The sequence below is a fragment of the Pseudopipra pipra genome, chromosome 8, assembly GCF_036250125.1.
Source record: "Pseudopipra pipra isolate bDixPip1 chromosome 8, bDixPip1.hap1, whole genome shotgun sequence".
Lineage (NCBI taxonomy): Eukaryota > Metazoa > Chordata > Aves > Passeriformes > Pipridae > Pseudopipra > Pseudopipra pipra.
In genome coordinates this window covers 24,089,292-24,105,332 of record NC_087556.1, presented here as the reverse complement: position 1 = coordinate 24,105,332, position 16,041 = coordinate 24,089,292, and the positions used below count along the sequence as shown (strand labels likewise).

The 16,041-nt window shown below is 48.2% G+C and overlaps 1 protein-coding gene across 1 annotated transcript; it reads left to right on the top strand.

Annotated features, from left to right (window-relative positions):
- The first annotated feature begins 1,258 nt into the window (after positions 1-1,258).
- ACTR1A (actin related protein 1A) lies at positions 1,259-15,999 on the top strand. The gene is made up of 11 exons (XM_064663157.1): positions 1,259-1,398; positions 6,923-6,987; positions 7,865-7,940; positions 8,643-8,768; positions 9,546-9,670; positions 9,997-10,213; positions 11,142-11,234; positions 11,941-12,115; positions 12,977-13,038; positions 13,406-13,446; positions 13,833-15,999. Exons 1-11 carry the CDS (start codon positions 1,351-1,353, stop codon positions 13,933-13,935), a joined length of 1,131 nt encoding a protein of 376 aa, XP_064519227.1. The 5' UTR covers positions 1,259-1,350; the 3' UTR covers positions 13,936-15,999.
- Positions 16,000-16,041: the final 42 nt, after the last annotated feature.

Here is a 16,041-nt window from a genome sequence, read left to right as displayed (position 1 = left end):
AGCGTGTGGTTGGTTCGTGTTTATAGGCCTATATACATAACAAATGTCTCCTGGCATTCACTGAGGTGATGCAACACCGGCCTTGAAATAATTTAAAGCCCTCCACACTGCTGCCCCTCTTTTACGGTAGGTGAATGGTGAAGATCCCTACAGGTAAATATCTGAGATTAAACTCTCAGCCTGGAGAAGAGGAGACTGAGGGGAGACCTCATTGCAGCCTCCAAGTTCCTCATGAGGGGAAGAGGGGGGGCAGACACTGATCCCTTCTCTGTGGTGATCACTGACAGGATCTGAGGGAATGGCCTGAAATTGCCCCAGGGAGATATCAGAGAAAGGTTCTTCATCCAGAGCATTGTTGGGTGCTGGAACAGGCTCCCCAGGGAAGTGGTCACAGCACCAAGCCTGACAGAGTTCAAAAAGCACTTGGATAATACTCTTGGGCACATGGTGTGACTCTTGGGAATGGTCCTGTACAGGGCCAGGAGTTGAACTCAACGATGCTTGTGGGTCCTTTCCAAATTGGCCTATTCTGTGATTGTCTGCTTGGGCTAAAGGCAGGAACGACAGGAGAAAAGTCCATATCTGCAGGAGAGATGTGGGACAGGACAGGTGAGTTCTGAATCAGCCTTCCTCACTCACATGGAAGTTCATTTTAATTAATTTCAAGACCCCGTGTTTCAGTCATCGATCATTTCAAGTGCTTTTAGAACATGTAGCCAATGGAAAACAAGAGGAAACACATTGTTCACCACCAAAATACCTGTGATGTGTATCCTTTATGCCAGCACTTCTTTTGTGGTTGCCGTGCCTCAAAAATGCAAAGAAACAGGCATTTCTCGGAAGCAACAGATGTGTTAGGACCAGCAGTTTGTAGAGATAATCCCATGAAATGATGAGACAATAAAACACTTTCCTTAGTCATAGATGCCCTCTCCAGAAGTTGATGGGATCACCTTTTTCTCCCTTCTTATTAGAAAAAATTAGCGTGCAAAAATCTATTAGGTGGAAACCCGCCAATTGTGATGTAGCGTTTTTGGTGGAAGTGCCCAGTTCCCCCTGGGACCGCAACATCCACCGGTTTCCCGGCCGTGGATGTGTCCGAAGCACTTCCTTTTTCCGAACTCCACGTCCCGGCGCGCCCCTCTCCCGGCGCCGGACTACAACGCCCGGCATGCTCCGCGACAGGAATGTCGCCTCACCGAGCGTCGCTTTGCGCCGGACTACAACTCCCGGCAGGCGCCGCGGCCGCGGGAATACATCACCCAGGCGGCGCCGCGCCCCCGTTCCGCGCATGCGCCGCCGAGGGCTGGGCTGTTGCTCCCTGACGGGCGGCTGCGGCGGGTCCTCGCCATGGAGTCCTACGACGTGATAGCAAACCAGCCCGTCGTGATAGACAACGTGAGTGCAGCCGCCCGCGCGTCCCGGGACCGGGGGGAGCGGGGAGGGCCCGCAATCCCTTTGTCATCGGAGCTTGCCGCGCCCCGCCCGCCGCCTCCCCCCTCCCCCCCCGACCGGCCTGGCCGCCGCCTCTGGCCCTCGCAGAGCGCCGCACGGCGTCCTCGGGGGGCGGGGCCGCCGCGCCTCGGCGCGCCGCGATTGGCTGGGGCGGCTGCCACTCACCCGCGGCGGGGCCGCTGCCCCGCGTTGGGGGGCGCAGCCCCCGCCACCGCCGGGCTACCACTGGCGGGGAGGGGCGGCGCGCCCCCATTGGCTGCGGCGGCTGTCAGTCAGCGTGGCGACCCGCTGGTACCTGCTGGAGCGGGGCGGGACCGCCGCGGCAGCACCTGCGCTCATTGGCAGTGGGGGCTGTCAGTCACGCGGGGCTGCCCCGGCCCCGCCCCGCCGCTCTTTGTGCCGGGGGGACAATGGGGGTGCTGGGCCAGGCTGTGGCCGCACTCCCGGCGTGCTCTGCGGCGGGATATGGCCGGGGGTCCAGCGGGCTCCTGTCAGGCCTTGGGTGGACCCCCACGCGCTCTGGGGGTCCCCGCTCCTCCCGCGGCCCGTGCGGGGCGTGGAGCCCTGCATCCAGGTCCCCATCACAGCCCCAGCGGAGGGGAATACACCCCCAGTACTGCACTTCCTCCAGTGCATCCAGCACGGCGGTCACAGCAAGGGAGTGCCGCTCCCAAGGCCTGGATTTCCGTGCTCCTGAAGGATCTGCTCCCAGCACAGATTGCATCAGCTGTAGTTTGACAGCGTGGTGTGGTGTTGCAGATGGCTGCTCCAAGCTGATGATACTGCTCATTAGCACAAAGCAGACATGCACCTGTGTGGGCAATAGCTCGGCTGGAGATGAATGACAGTGATTCCATGCCTGGTACTTCTGGGTCCAGTTCTGATTTGCCTCATCCAAGCTGGCCTCCCAGGAGGAAGGATCATCCAGGAAAGGGTGGGAGGGCGTATCTTGGAGGGAACCTCCTCCAGTGTAGTGAGTCACAAATCCATGCTCCTCCCTTCTGACCTCTACTGCCGGGGATTCAGATTTTGTTGTTTTGAAGGGTCAGTATTGTGCTCCGTTCTTTCTCCAAAAGCTTAATTTCTGCTGAATCTTTTTACTGTATGACATGTGGATCTGCTAGCCTGGCACTTCTCAATTTATTGCTTTATGTCCCCATAAAGTGAGTGATTGTAGGTGTTCTCAGATCAAGCCAGTTATTCTTCTGACCCCTTCTTTATTATTGATCCCAATTTCCTCTCTACGCATTGAGCTCTCTGATACACTTTTGGTGTTGTTTCTTTCCCTGGAATCACAACAGAGAGATTTAGGTTAGACACTGAAGGAAAGCATCTAATGGAAAATGAGATTAAGCAGTATAATTGACCATGTTGAGGAAAACATGTATCTCCTTTACTGAGGATATTAAAGAGTGTGTTAGGTTGATTTTTCTTAGAAATGACTGGAGCAGCACCGATCCTGCTGTGTTGTCGAGTGATTAGCTGACGATTAAAGTTATTTCTAGGCGTTCTGGTGCCGTGAGGATGAGTTTGTGGAGCTACAGTCACACAGTAACAGCCTGTATCTAATTTCAGCATGTCCTCTTACTTAGCGCAATGATTGCCACCCCTGCATCAGAGCTGAAGAAGGGCTCATGTGCCAGCAGCTGACTCTGTGTCTTTTTTCATTTTATCAGCTGGTCTTATAAAAGCCAATTCTTCCTCTTGCCTCCCTGATAAGCAAGCTCCCTCCCTTCCCCTCCCTGCACAAGCAGTAGAATGGAGCAGTTGTTGTGACATCTGCCTCAAACACTTGCAGGCCGTGGGCAGAGGGGCCTCGTGGTGACTCTGCATTTTTGGTACTCTTTGGAGTTCAGGCAGGATGGGAAGTGGAGCTGCACAGAGCAGGTACTGCCGTTCCCACGGCTGTTCCATTGCTGCTTTTCCTCAGAGAGGTGTGTGTGGGAGGGTAGGAAGGGGTAAATGAGATAGTGACCTGGTGAACGAGTTCTACCCCCTCTAGTCCTGGCGGTGCTCTAGTATCTGTGTGTTCCAAAAGGCCATTAAAGGACGTAGCTAAAAACTCAACAAGGAGGATTTTTTCCCTTCCCTTTACCAAACAGTGCTCTGGTTTTCAGCAGGGAGAGTTTTGTAATGTACAGTGAGAGGTTGGAGCTGTACCTCAGCACAACCTTAATGCTCTTCATTGTCTAATTCTTAAGAGTTGTCTTCATCTTGCAGTCCCAGAAGCTCTCTCTGTGTGATTTGGGAGCCCTGCTGAACCTTATGCACATGTAGATAGTTCAAAGGTAGCCTTAGAAAGCGCAGATTCCTTGACCTCTGTGAAATTATCCCTTGTTTCATAAAAAGAGGATAAAATTTGGCTTTATAGTCTAAGTAGTGGCATTTAAGCAGCTGAGCTGTCAGTAAGGGCTGTTGTGTCTTTGGTTTGTTCTTGATCTTACAAAATCTGTATCTAATAAAAGAGTTCTATGACAATATAAATGTGCACTCTCCGTAGAAAGTGCTGTGCAGTAGATTGACTCTTGGTGATTTCTGTTTAAATTCATGCATCAAGATGAATGTATCCATAAACTGACTGGCTACAGAGCCAGAGGATGAGGCATGTTCAGTTACTTCATGGTACTCACAGGAATTTTCCATGAATTTATCTTCCTTGACCTTTACATTTTACATCTATTTTTTCTTCTTCTATTCTTTTGCTCATATTAAAGTAAAAAAAAAAAAATAAAAAATTGGATGAAAGCTCAGGCAGGATAGTTACTGGTGGAAGCATATAAATTTGTAAATTTTCTTTTAAGTTCTATCAAATCAGAGTTTGTAGCAGAAGGGAAGATGCACGGGTTTTTTCTTATTTGAAACAAAAATGGAAAAACAGGTTCTTCAAACTTTCTGAATCAGGGTTATTTCAAAATTTAAATGTTTTCTTCACATTGTGTAGGAATCTCAAACTGGTCTATAATAAACACATTTACTCAGTGCACTCGTATCTGCAAAGAAGTAAAATGTTTTCAAGAAAAATTGAATAGGTCAGAAAGTGCTGTCAGGTCTTTGTAGTGCGGAGATAGCAAACAGCTGTGCTTGGTTTATTCCCAGGCACTTGGAAGCACAACTGTGTTGAAGCCCCATCGTACCACATTCAAAGCAGTCACTTGTTTTTGACTCCAAGTAGGAGTTCTGAACTACCGGCACATCAGTTAACTTTGAACTTCAGTATGTAAATCTTAAAATACATAACTTGCTGGGAATCTCAGCAGGACATGCTGGGTAATTTTTGGTCCAGCATAAGGAAGTTTTAATCTCTAAATTAAAATAGGAGCATCATTGTTCTCCTGAAACCAGTTCCCAGCAGCAGACTGTGCTGGCAGCAAGATCAGTCATTATCTTGAATAAAATATTCAAGAAGTGCAGTATTCTGATGTGGTTAAGTTATTGCATTCAGCTTGTTTGCTCTGAGACTTGACAAAGTATGGTACTCTTTCCCAGGTAGAGAGTTGTTTATAAGCTATGATAAGAAAAATGAAAGCAGTGGTTTTGTTTTATTCCTTGCTTCACTTTGAAGGGAGTAGCCAGAAGAGTCTGTCTCAAGGGAACTCTTTTTAACACTTTACAGGCCAGTTTGACACTGGTATCAGTTAGTACAGACCTTGGGATGCAACTGGAGCTGAGTCCCTCTTGCCAAGAGGGAGCAGTCCTGCCCAGATGCCGGCTTGAGTGTGCTCCTGGAGCCAGTTTGGGTGCAGGTGTTTATCAAGAGACGAGATTTCAAGCAATCTACCTTCCATATGCTTTATAACTAGCTAGGTCTGGTCTGCAGAGTGTTCCTGACACTCATCTCCTACAGATGTGTCCTGGCAAACCTGACTGGCGGTTTCAGGGCAGGAGCGCCCTGGCTCATGTGACAGAGCACACATGCTCCATGCAGAGCCGGGCTTCCCAGCTGAAAATGCTGATGGAAGTAGCTTGGCAAGAAGGCGCTGGACTGTGAACAGGACAGGCTGGGGACACCCCACATTCCTTTCTGCTGAGCCTGCTCTGGCTGGTAACCTCTGGCACTGGGATGGCGGAACCGCTGCAGCCAGGGCTTGACTTGCAGAGCCCTGAGCAACTCATGAGGCCTCAGCCTCCTGACCCACGCAGAGGTGGTGAGAAGCAGAAAGCTACAGAGGAGCTGTGTTACCACTCATTTTAAAATGCTATGGGGCAGCCAAAATGTCTTTTTGGCCTCAAAACCAGAGCAGTCCTGCTGCAGAATCCTTGAGAGTGAACAGGCACTTCACAGGTCACAGCTTTCAGTGCAAACTCACACACTTTGCTCCCAGTATGGGGTAAAGCAGAATTGCTTCTCTTTCTGCAGAAGAGCTTGCTGCCATGGTAGTCTGGGATTAACAGTGAAATGGCTTATCCGAGGAGATCCTATGAAAATCTGCTCCTTACCAAACTTGGGTGTTCCTGCAAGCTGCTCATTGTTTCAAGATGTCATTCCCGTGTGCAGGGAGAGGAAATGGAGGAGGGGAAGGAGTCAGCACAGATCCAAGTTGATGATGGGGTTTCCAGGGTGCTTCCGGACAGGGATGGGAGCTGCAGGGCCGGATGCCTGGCACTGACTCCCTGCCAGGGCCTCGCTGTGGCTGGTTTTACCCACTGTGTTTGCTGCTTCGAATGTTGTAGAAGGCTGTTTGGATTTGTGCCTTACTGACTGCCATACCTCATCTCTTCTTCCTTATTCCTTTTGTACAAGCAATATTCCATCAGCTGGATTTCCTACCTCCAGCCTTTTCCTTTGCAGTCTGACCAACACCTTTGTCCTTTCCAGACACTAGGCTGGTTGGTTTCCAGTGTCTTTTCTAACCACATTTCTGTGGCCTGCCTCCTTAGTGTTAGCTAGTTTATCTACCACTTGATCTTCTTTTCCGTAGTCTCCACTCAACCTGTTTCCCACAGTCCTTTCCTGCTCGCTTCTCTGACTTTATCCACCTTCCCTCCATCCTTTCCAAATTTACTTCTGAGAGGCCTGTAGCCATCATCCTCCCAATACCCCCTGAAGCTGGCAGGGTTCAGTTGCACTTCCCTGGCTTTCTGGAGTACTCTCCTCCACCCAGAGAGTATCTGAGATTGATAGAAAACTGTGGAGCATAGATTCAGCCTCCTGCGTTTCTCAGAGTAGCACTGGGTAGAAGGATACTGGTCTGTACAGAGCAGTGTCTGGGTGTGCTCATGGAGCAGTGCCGGGGCCCAGGTGGTTGTGCTGATATTGTGTGATGTGTTGCTGTCTGTCACACCCCTCCAGTGGCCAAGCTGCCACTTCCCATCCCCAACCCTGCCCAGAGAGTCAGTCCCTAGGGAGCTTTATTCCAAGTAGAAAGGAAGGGATCTGGCAGTGCTGATGTACTTTGCTACTCCTCTAAAACTTATGAGGATGATGGAGTGAATGATAAGCTCATGCATTTGTCTCTTGCTCCCACAGGGCTCGGGTGTGATTAAAGCAGGTTTTGCAGGCGATCAAATACCAAAATACTGCTTTCCCAACTAGTAAGTATTCTGCTGGTCTTGGTAAGTTCTTAGTACTGTGTACCAATTCTCTGATACATAGAGTGGAAGAATGGTCCAGTTTTGTAACTGGAGAAATGAATTATTCTTTTCTGCCTGCTGCAAAGAAGCATCAGGGAGAGGAGATCTCTGCTGTTAAGTACTTTTAGATTTTTGGGGGGGGACAGACATCATAAAAGATGACATCACTTCGTCAGGTTCAACACACAACCAAACCTGTAGGGTTCTTTGGACTGTAGACATAAGGAAGAGGACCTGGAAAAAGCCAAAGCTGGGATGAGAGGTGTGAAGACCTCTATATTTCTTTGGTGGTCCGGTATCTTGATTCCTGCCAGACTTCCTTGGAAGTTTTCTGAGAGTTTTGTCAGGATGAAGACTGCAGGATCAAGAACTCTAATTAGTCACTGGCTTTTATTTTCAGTGGAGTAGATTTTTAATGAGTAATTTTTAGTTTGTTTTTTAAGCAGTGTGATCTGTAGGAGGTGGTGGGGTATGGGACCAGAAATGTCTAATCTCAGAAGCCTGCCTGAGATCAGGCACCTCCATGTGGATCTACCAGCTCAGACAATTGCTCAGTCTAGCCATTGGAACAGGTAAATCCTGAGTCATCAGTGAAAATGTGGCCAGACTCAGATGGCTTGTGTCCCACCAATTCAAAACTCTCTACAATCTGTTCTCTTAACCTCTGATTCTGAGATTAGCTTCGAGCAAACCTGGGTTTGTCTGCACCTTGTAGTGCCCCCAGACCCACCCATTGCTTTAGAGAGTGTGGTTAGGACAAAGAGGAACACAGAGTACATAATGCTTTGGTGCATCTGAGCCCTCCGTAGAAACATTTATACTCTTGTCTCTGTTCCAGTGTGGGCAGACCAAAGCACGTTCGTGTTATGGCTGGTGCTTTAGAAGGGGACATTTTCATTGGTCCAAAGGCAGAGGTAAGAAAACCTGTACACTCTACTTCTCCATATATCTCTGTATGATGCTGTAAGGAGGGGCTGTGGTTCCGTGGTTATCAGTGTTAGACCTGAAGAACAGAACAGATTGTCACTTCTAAGTGTGTCCAAGGTGAAGTGGGAAGCTTCATGAAATTCTTGTGCCAATCTGCTGACCACAGACCTCGTTCTCAAGACCTTCTATATCTGTCTTTTTTTTTTTTCTAGGCTACTTCTAGGTCTGTATCATTACATCCCCATCTTTTTGACTGGGAACTTTAGAAATGGACCCTACTTGATTGCCTTTGTCTCCCTGGCATGGACACAAAGCTTGCTTTCCACAGTTCTGTTTCTGTCAGCACATAGTCATATGGTCTCACACTTCTTGTGAGCCCTCTGAACTGCATTCCCCAGTACCACCATTTGATAGGTGTCTGTGTGTTGGCTTGAAAAGTGTTAGGATGGAATGTGCTCTGCAAATGTCAGACTTTTCTACTTGGTATAAAAAGGCCTTGTCTGATCTTGTGAATACTCCTCTGGGAGAGATGTTTGTGATTAATTTTCAGGTTTTTCCCTGTATGATAGAGATAAGTTATTTTGTAGTGGAATGCAAACTCAAGTTGAGTCTGACATTAAATCATAGTCACAGGGCTCAGAAATGTGACTGAGTTTCTTGATGTTCTCTTGGCCTTTCTGTTTGCTCAGGAGCACAGAGGTCTCCTTGCGATCCGATACCCGATGGAGCATGGCATAGTGAAGGACTGGAACGACATGGAGCGCATCTGGCAGTATGTGTATTCTAAAGACCAGCTTCAGACGTTCTCAGAGGAGGTGAGAGACCTCATTATGTAATGGCACAGGTGTCATTCAGTGCATGTGTAACACCAGGAGCCTTGGAACTCTGGGACTTTTCCTTTGCCCTTCTCTCTAAATGTGTGTCTGTCATTAAATTAGGTTCTTTCACCTCTCAGGCGATGCTGCACAAGAAGTTCCAAGCAGAATTCCTCTCCTGATATGATGTTCTGGCCTGACTGAAAATCTACCTTTCACATTTTCTATTCACACTCTCTAATGATTGTGCTCTAGGCCAAGCGCTTCTAACCTTTCCTGTTCTGCCTGCACATCAGGCATATCCACTCAGCAGTGACATGATTTGAAGTGAGGAAGGAGAAAACCACACACCTGTGGTCTGGAAGGATTTGACCAAAAGGTTATTACATGTCTGAGAGTATAAGTTGTATAAGTGGAGTAGGAGTATTTCTGTCTGCTCGTACTAAGACCATGTGCCTTCACCCTTTCTTAGGGTCTGTGTATTTTGGCTAATCTGACTGACTTCTGCCACTGAGAGTCTTGTTTGTCCATCATGGGGCAGAGTTACTCACAGAGTATGATTCCTAGTGCTTCTTAATTAGACCAGAACCCTGCTGGTCTTCCAACCTAATCGAGATTATTCACAGTCTAATACAGCTCAGTAGCTGAAATGATTCCTTTCTACCTGTCCTCTTGCACCAGTGGTTCCAAAAGTGAATAAATAAGCAGAAATTTTCTGGAACACACCCCTAGCTGCCTCCTGGTTATTGCAGCACAACTCCTCCTTCTCTTTGCCAGCATCCTGTGCTGCTGACGGAAGCCCCCCTAAACCCGCGCAAGAACAGAGAGCGTGCTGCTGAGGTGTTTTTTGAGACCTTCAATGTGCCAGCACTGTTCATCTCCATGCAAGCTGTGCTTAGCCTGTAAGTGTCTTTTGTCTTCGATTTGTGTTTGTGAAATGTTGCCGTGAAATGTTGCCGTGAAATCCATTCTTTCACAACCAAAAAAAACCCGTAGAAGATCTCACTGATGTCTGACTTGTCCCCTTTTCATGTAAGAACTGAAACTCAGTTTCTGTAATGAAGAGTTTTCAGGAATTTGCTGAACTGTGATGAGACCTCAGTTTTTGATGGTTTTTTTAGCCTCTGTTTGTGTGAAATCTCTGCTCCCTGAGTTGAGTGTGGATGTGCTGCGTGCTTGGGCTCACTTTGAGTTGCTTGTTCTGACTTGACCCTTTGTCCCTGTGTAGCTACGCGACCGGGAGGACCACAGGAGTGGTGCTGGACTCCGGGGATGGTGTTACTCACGCGGTTCCCATCTACGAAGGCTTTGCCATGCCCCACTCCATCATGCGGATTGACATCGCTGGCCGCGATGTCTCACGCTTCCTGCGCCTCTATCTCCGGAAGGAAGGCTATGACTTCCATACCACCTCTGAGTTTGAGATTGTCAAGACCATCAAGGAGGTGATGCCCTGTCTTGTTTCTCTTTATCCAAGTGGGTATTTCTTCTCAAGGGAAGTTGTGGCTTGTGGAATCTGGCGGGAAGTGCCAGCCTACTGAGCTCTGCACCTAACTCCATTATCTACCTGAGGGAGTCTAGGGTCACTAAGATGATTAAAGGACTGGAACATCTGTTGTTTGTAGAAAGGATGAGAGAGCTTGGACTGTTGAACCATGAGAAGAGATGGTTGGGGAGTGTCTCATCAATGTATATAAATGTCTGAAGAGAGGCTGCAGAGAAAACAGAGCCAGGCTCGTTTCAGTGATATCCAGTAATAGGACAAGATGCAGAAACTGAAGTACAGGAGGTTCTGTCTGAACATAAACTTTTTTAGTGTGAGGGTAATCAAGTGCTGGCACAGGTTGTCCAGAGGGTTGTGGAGTCTCCATCCTTTGTGATGTTAAAAAGCCACCTGGACATGGTCCCAGACAACCAGCTGTAGGGGACCTTTCTTGAACAAGGTGACTGGACAGGATGACCTGCAGATGTCCCTTGCAATCTCAGCCATCCTGTATTCTGGGTGAGTTATAGTCAAGGTCACATTAATCACTATTGAGGGGCTGTTAACATGAAGGTGAAGATGGGCTGGTGGTTTAGAGTCCATTTTGCGTTTATCTGTGCTGCAGTTTCTCTGGGTCTGATGTCTTTCACTAGCGTTTGTTTACCCTTCAGGGCAAGGGTCTGCAAAATCTGTGGCAGGTAGGGACCACGACTGGGATATTGCAAGGTATTTTACCTGATGTGAGCGCAAAATGTCAGTTCTTCAACACAAAATAGTGTTAAAATTGGTCTCCCCAAAGGAATACATGGATTTTGATTATTAGTGAGAAAAATATTTTACCAGGGGTATATGGGTTATCATCTCCCTCTCCCTGACTGTTTCCTCTCCAGCGTGCCTGCTACCTGTCAATAAACCCGCAGAAGGATGAGACTCTGGAGACTGAGAAGGCTCAGTACTACCTGCCAGATGGAAGCACTATTGAGGTTTGTAAGGACCACCCTGGGAGAATTCCTCCTGTGAAGCACAGGGTTTCCAGAGCAGCCTTCTACCTAGTGATGGGAAATTTCATGTGGTGTTAGGTGGCAGGGGATAACTTTAAAAGACCAGAACTCATCCTGGGCTGTTGAACTGGACACTAGAATTTTTAGGGAAAGAAAACATTATGAGAAACCTTAACAACTTCTGGAAGTCCTGGGTAAGGATGCAGCATGACCATGAGCTGTTTGAGTGCAGGCTCTGATCTAGCAAAACTTTATGCAGATCATTTGTGGAGTGTGGGTGGTTGTCAGCTCACTAAATTCAGCAGTGGTTTTATTTGTGGCTTTTGCCCTGCCTAGAATTGTTTTCTGTGCAGGAACAGTTGCTTTGATTAGTGAGTTAGGAATATTCCTCAGAAGACTGAGCCCACTATAGAATAGTTGAAGGAGAAGAAATACAGGTCTTACCTCCAGTACCAGGGCTGGATTTGCTCCCTTTTTGTTAGTGACCTACTGTATAGAGCTCAGCAAGCTTCTTTGTCTCTTTCATCTACAAAATGGAAATGGTGCCCTTTGTAGGAGCAGTATTGGCATTCGCATGAATGTCCAGGAAACTTCATTACTCTGAAGTTTCACCTAAGAAAGGCAGGCCCAACTGTAGGCAGTGAACAGCCACATTACTCTCTTCCCTCTGTGCTAACTTCTCTTGCAGATTGGCCCTGCCCGTTTCCGAGCCCCAGAGCTCCTATTCCGGCCAGACCTGATAGGGGAGGAATGTGAAGGACTCCATGAAGTGCTTGTTTTTGCCATTCAAAAGTCAGACATGGACCTGAGGCGAACGCTGTTCTCCAACATTGTGCTGTCTGGAGGATCCACACTTTTCAAAGGTTCCTGCCTCTTCTCTTTCTGTGGGCTGTGACGTACATGATCTCTTGCTTTCTTCTCATGTGAAACTGGAAAGATAACCCAGATCACCCAACTTGACCTGTGGGGTGAGAACTATGGGAACTCTGCTCTCTTGGGGCAGTTACTGCCTGATTTTTCTGAGTCCTCATCACAGTCTTCTGGGTATGCTAGACACCTCTGCCCTCACACATCACTTCCTGGACTTAAGAGCTTTTATTGTTTTCTTCAGTGTTTCTGCCTGTGTCAGGACTGAATAGCTGTGTTCATTCCTTTTGCTGTAACTCACAATATTTGAGGCTAGGTACCTGAAAGGCTCTTGCATCTCCTAAGGTTCCTTTAGGTTTGTAGTGTGCAAAAGAGTCCAACAGTCCTGGTCCTGCATGAAGTGTTGGCTATGTGTGTGCAGAAAGGTTTCTACCCATCCCCTCAGGGCTCAGCTGGTACTCACTGACCTGAAGATAACCCTCTGCTAGAACTCATCAGTCTGTTATCCACAGGTTGACATCTCCAAATAGGTCCTGGTCTTCCCATTCAACCCCCTGTAAAAACGGGCTGTACAGAGGAGGAATGCCTAGGGAAGGAAGAGGTCCTAGCTAAAAAACTAGGTTTGCTTGACTCAAGTTGCTGCTGAGGGAGAGCCCGTTGTGCCAGTGTTTGACATCTCAGTGAGACAAAATCCCATTCTCTCACTGGCTGTGTTATGTGCCTCCCCAAACTTAGTCTCTCTGTAAGATCTGGAGTGGGATATTTGAACAGGGCTACACAGGACATGTCCACGTTGTTAGTGGATGGAACCTGGGATTTTGCTGAGGTGCTCACATTACACATTTTGTCTTGTGTAGGCTTTGGTGACAGGCTGTTGAGTGAAGTGAAGAAACTAGCTCCGAAGGACGTCAAAATAAGGGTAGGAGCAATCTCTTGTGTTTAACACTACCTGTGTTGTTCTGTGACCTTGAAATAACCTTGTTGAGAGTGCAGCTGCCATTTGCTTCAAACCAGAAATGACTTGACTGGGACAGCCCACCAATTTGCTGTTGTGATGAAAACCAGTTTGGTTTCATCACTGAGTAGATGGCTTCTCTGACAACATGACCCCTGTCCAGGATCCTGGACCACAGAGGCTGTTTTGGGGGGACTGCCCAGGTGTCTTTCTGTTGGGAGAGATCATATCTGTGTTTGCCAGGCGTTAGCTGGAGCAAAGTAGGGGCAGTGGGTCAGGGAGAGCAGACTGGAGCTCAGGAAGGTACTGACTGATTCTCTCTTTCTCCCAGATATCGGCTCCTCAGGAGAGATTGTATTCCACATGGATTGGGTATGTACTGCACAGCAACATGTCTTGCTGCGGGAGGGGACTGGGGAGAGGCAGCCCATTGTCTCCGATGCTGTTGTCCTTCCTGGTGCTGTGTGTCAGGAGGGTTTTGTTGCTCAGCTGGGTGATTCTCAGTGTGTTCCTGGAGCAGCAGTCAGCAGGTCGTGTGGGAGGGGTCAGCTAGTGCCAGGCTCTGTAGTGCCAGCACGTTTGCAGATAGAAGGAGAGGGAGTGACTGCAGAGAGCATTTCTGTCACAGGTAACTGTGAGCCTCAGCACCTTTCTCACATGGGCAAGTGTCATGATAGAAAAAGCCCATCTCTGCAGAGATATGATGAGAGTGCCCTCAAAGTTTTCCTCTAACCCATAGCATGCCTGTCTCTCCCCAGTGGCTCTATCCTGGCCTCTCTGGACACCTTTAAGAAAATGTGGGTTTCGAAAAAGGAATATGAAGAAGATGGAGCTCGTGCCATCCACCGAAAAACCTTCTAGCCCTGGGACCTGTCCTCAGTCTCCTCCGAAGACTCACTTAAACTCGCTTTTCTGAGTCTGAGTGTCTGAGAGCTGCCTGTGTGTGTGTGTGTGCGCCAGCATGCCCCGATGTCACTGAGCAAAGACGACAGCAGCAGGAGGGTTGTATTAGTACTACTAACTTTTTTATTTTATTTTTTTTGGGGTTTTTTTTGTTTTTTTTTTCTAATGGAAAGGAGAAAGTACCAATCTGAATTTCTCCAGAACGGCCCATTCCTTTTTCATGTCAGTCCTTTATTTTCCGTATCACAATCACATCTGTCACTGTAAAACAAACAAGCAAAAACAAAGGGAACAGCTCATAGAAACTGCCTGGCAAGCCAGAAGGGAGCCAACCACTGCAGACTGCTCGTGCAGGCTTTAGTCAGCCTAACTGCAATGCCTGGATTGTCTGGAAACACACAGCTGAGACCCCATAGCTACTTCCTTCTTTAGCAGTGTCTTCTCCATCAGTAGGTTTTTGAAGTTGTTTTTAATATATTTTTTATTAAGAGAAAGCACATTCTCAACAGTTAAGCCCATTTGCCCCCACTGTTTTTGGTGTGTGAGTGCGTGTATGCGTGTGTAACTTCTTAGCCTGATGTGGGGTCTGCACCACAGCTGGAGAAGTTGGCGATAGGACTTAGTTTGTATTGCATGGAGTAGAACAAAGCAAATCTAATCAGCTATCGTTGTACTAGACGGTTATTCTCTCGTATCTTGTTTTAAATACCTTTTCTCCTCTGGAAGCAAGTGCCCCGGAATGGGCGTGAAGGCACTTGTATGTTCCCCCTCAACCTGCCAAGATTTACAGTGCTGACTTCTCGTGTTCTTTGTAAGAGTCGAGGCTGTTTCCCTCCTTCCTGCCATGTCAGGGCAAAGGGAGCATGTATTCACAGCCAGGCATAACTCTTGTGTACTTTATCCATTCTGGGGCAAAATAATAATTGGGAAGGTGCATTGTAATGTAAAAATTGTTTTATTTATTGAAATGTCTGAGGATATCTCAAATACTGACCACAGCACCTGGGAATTATGCTTTGGGTCTTCTTTAAACACCTGTCACCCAGGTGTTCGATGTTCGCACTGCGCACCGCACACACGCTTAGCGGAACGGCCAGCCCTGCACCACCCCCCCTCGCTGTTCTCTAGGAGTGCACCAAAGGAGAGGACAATTAGCTCCACCAGGAGGCTGGTGTGAGTGGCAGGTTTGTGAGCAGGAAGCTGTCCTGCTGGCTGTGTTCTGCTGCACTGCGGTGCCTTTCTGCTCACCTGGTGACTGCTTTGCTTCTGCTCTAACAGCCATGGGCAGCCTGCAGACCCGCTTGTGTTGGGGCATGCCACTGTTTCCCCTTTAGATTTTTCTTGTGCATTATTCGGTGCTCTTCCCCCCCCCCCATTGTTACTTTTCTGCAGAACCTGGCAGTAGCAGTGGAGCGGGAGTTGCTTGGTGGCAGTTCCTTTCTGTTCATCACCAAACATCACCTTGGGGTCACTCCTGGGCACAGAAATGGCATAAGATCTGGAGGACTGCCACAAGGGTGAGGGTAAAGCCCCAGCTGAGACAAATGTAAGCAGCAAGTGGTTGCCACTGCAGGAACAACATTCTTGGGTCTCACCAGTGGGCTCAGAGAGGCTGTAGGCAGGCAGTTGTGGTGATCTTTCCCAGCTGAGGCCAGGCTGCTTGTTCACCTACCCCCATCAGAGCAGACTGTTTTTTAAGCAAGAATCGTCAGTGCTCAGCCTTCTGCTGGAAAATCAGTTCCATTCTTGCTGGTTTGCTGCAGCACACAGAGGGGAGGCAGCAAACCCCTCTCGATTCCATGACGATATGCGCCAGGCAGTGTCAGTGCTCTCCATCCCCCCCAGCCCCTCTGCTGGCCTTGCAGCAGCAATGCTCCATTTTGTAACCTGCAGTGACTGGACAGAACGGTGCTGTATCCGGTCTAGCGTGCGTTTGGTCTGCCTGACTGTTCCCTCGCACACTGTCCAAACCATGTTGCCTGGTGGTGCCCAGCATACTTAAATAAAATCATTCATATACAACCCTCAAGCCTCCTGGCCTCATGTTCCCACATTTGCAATTTT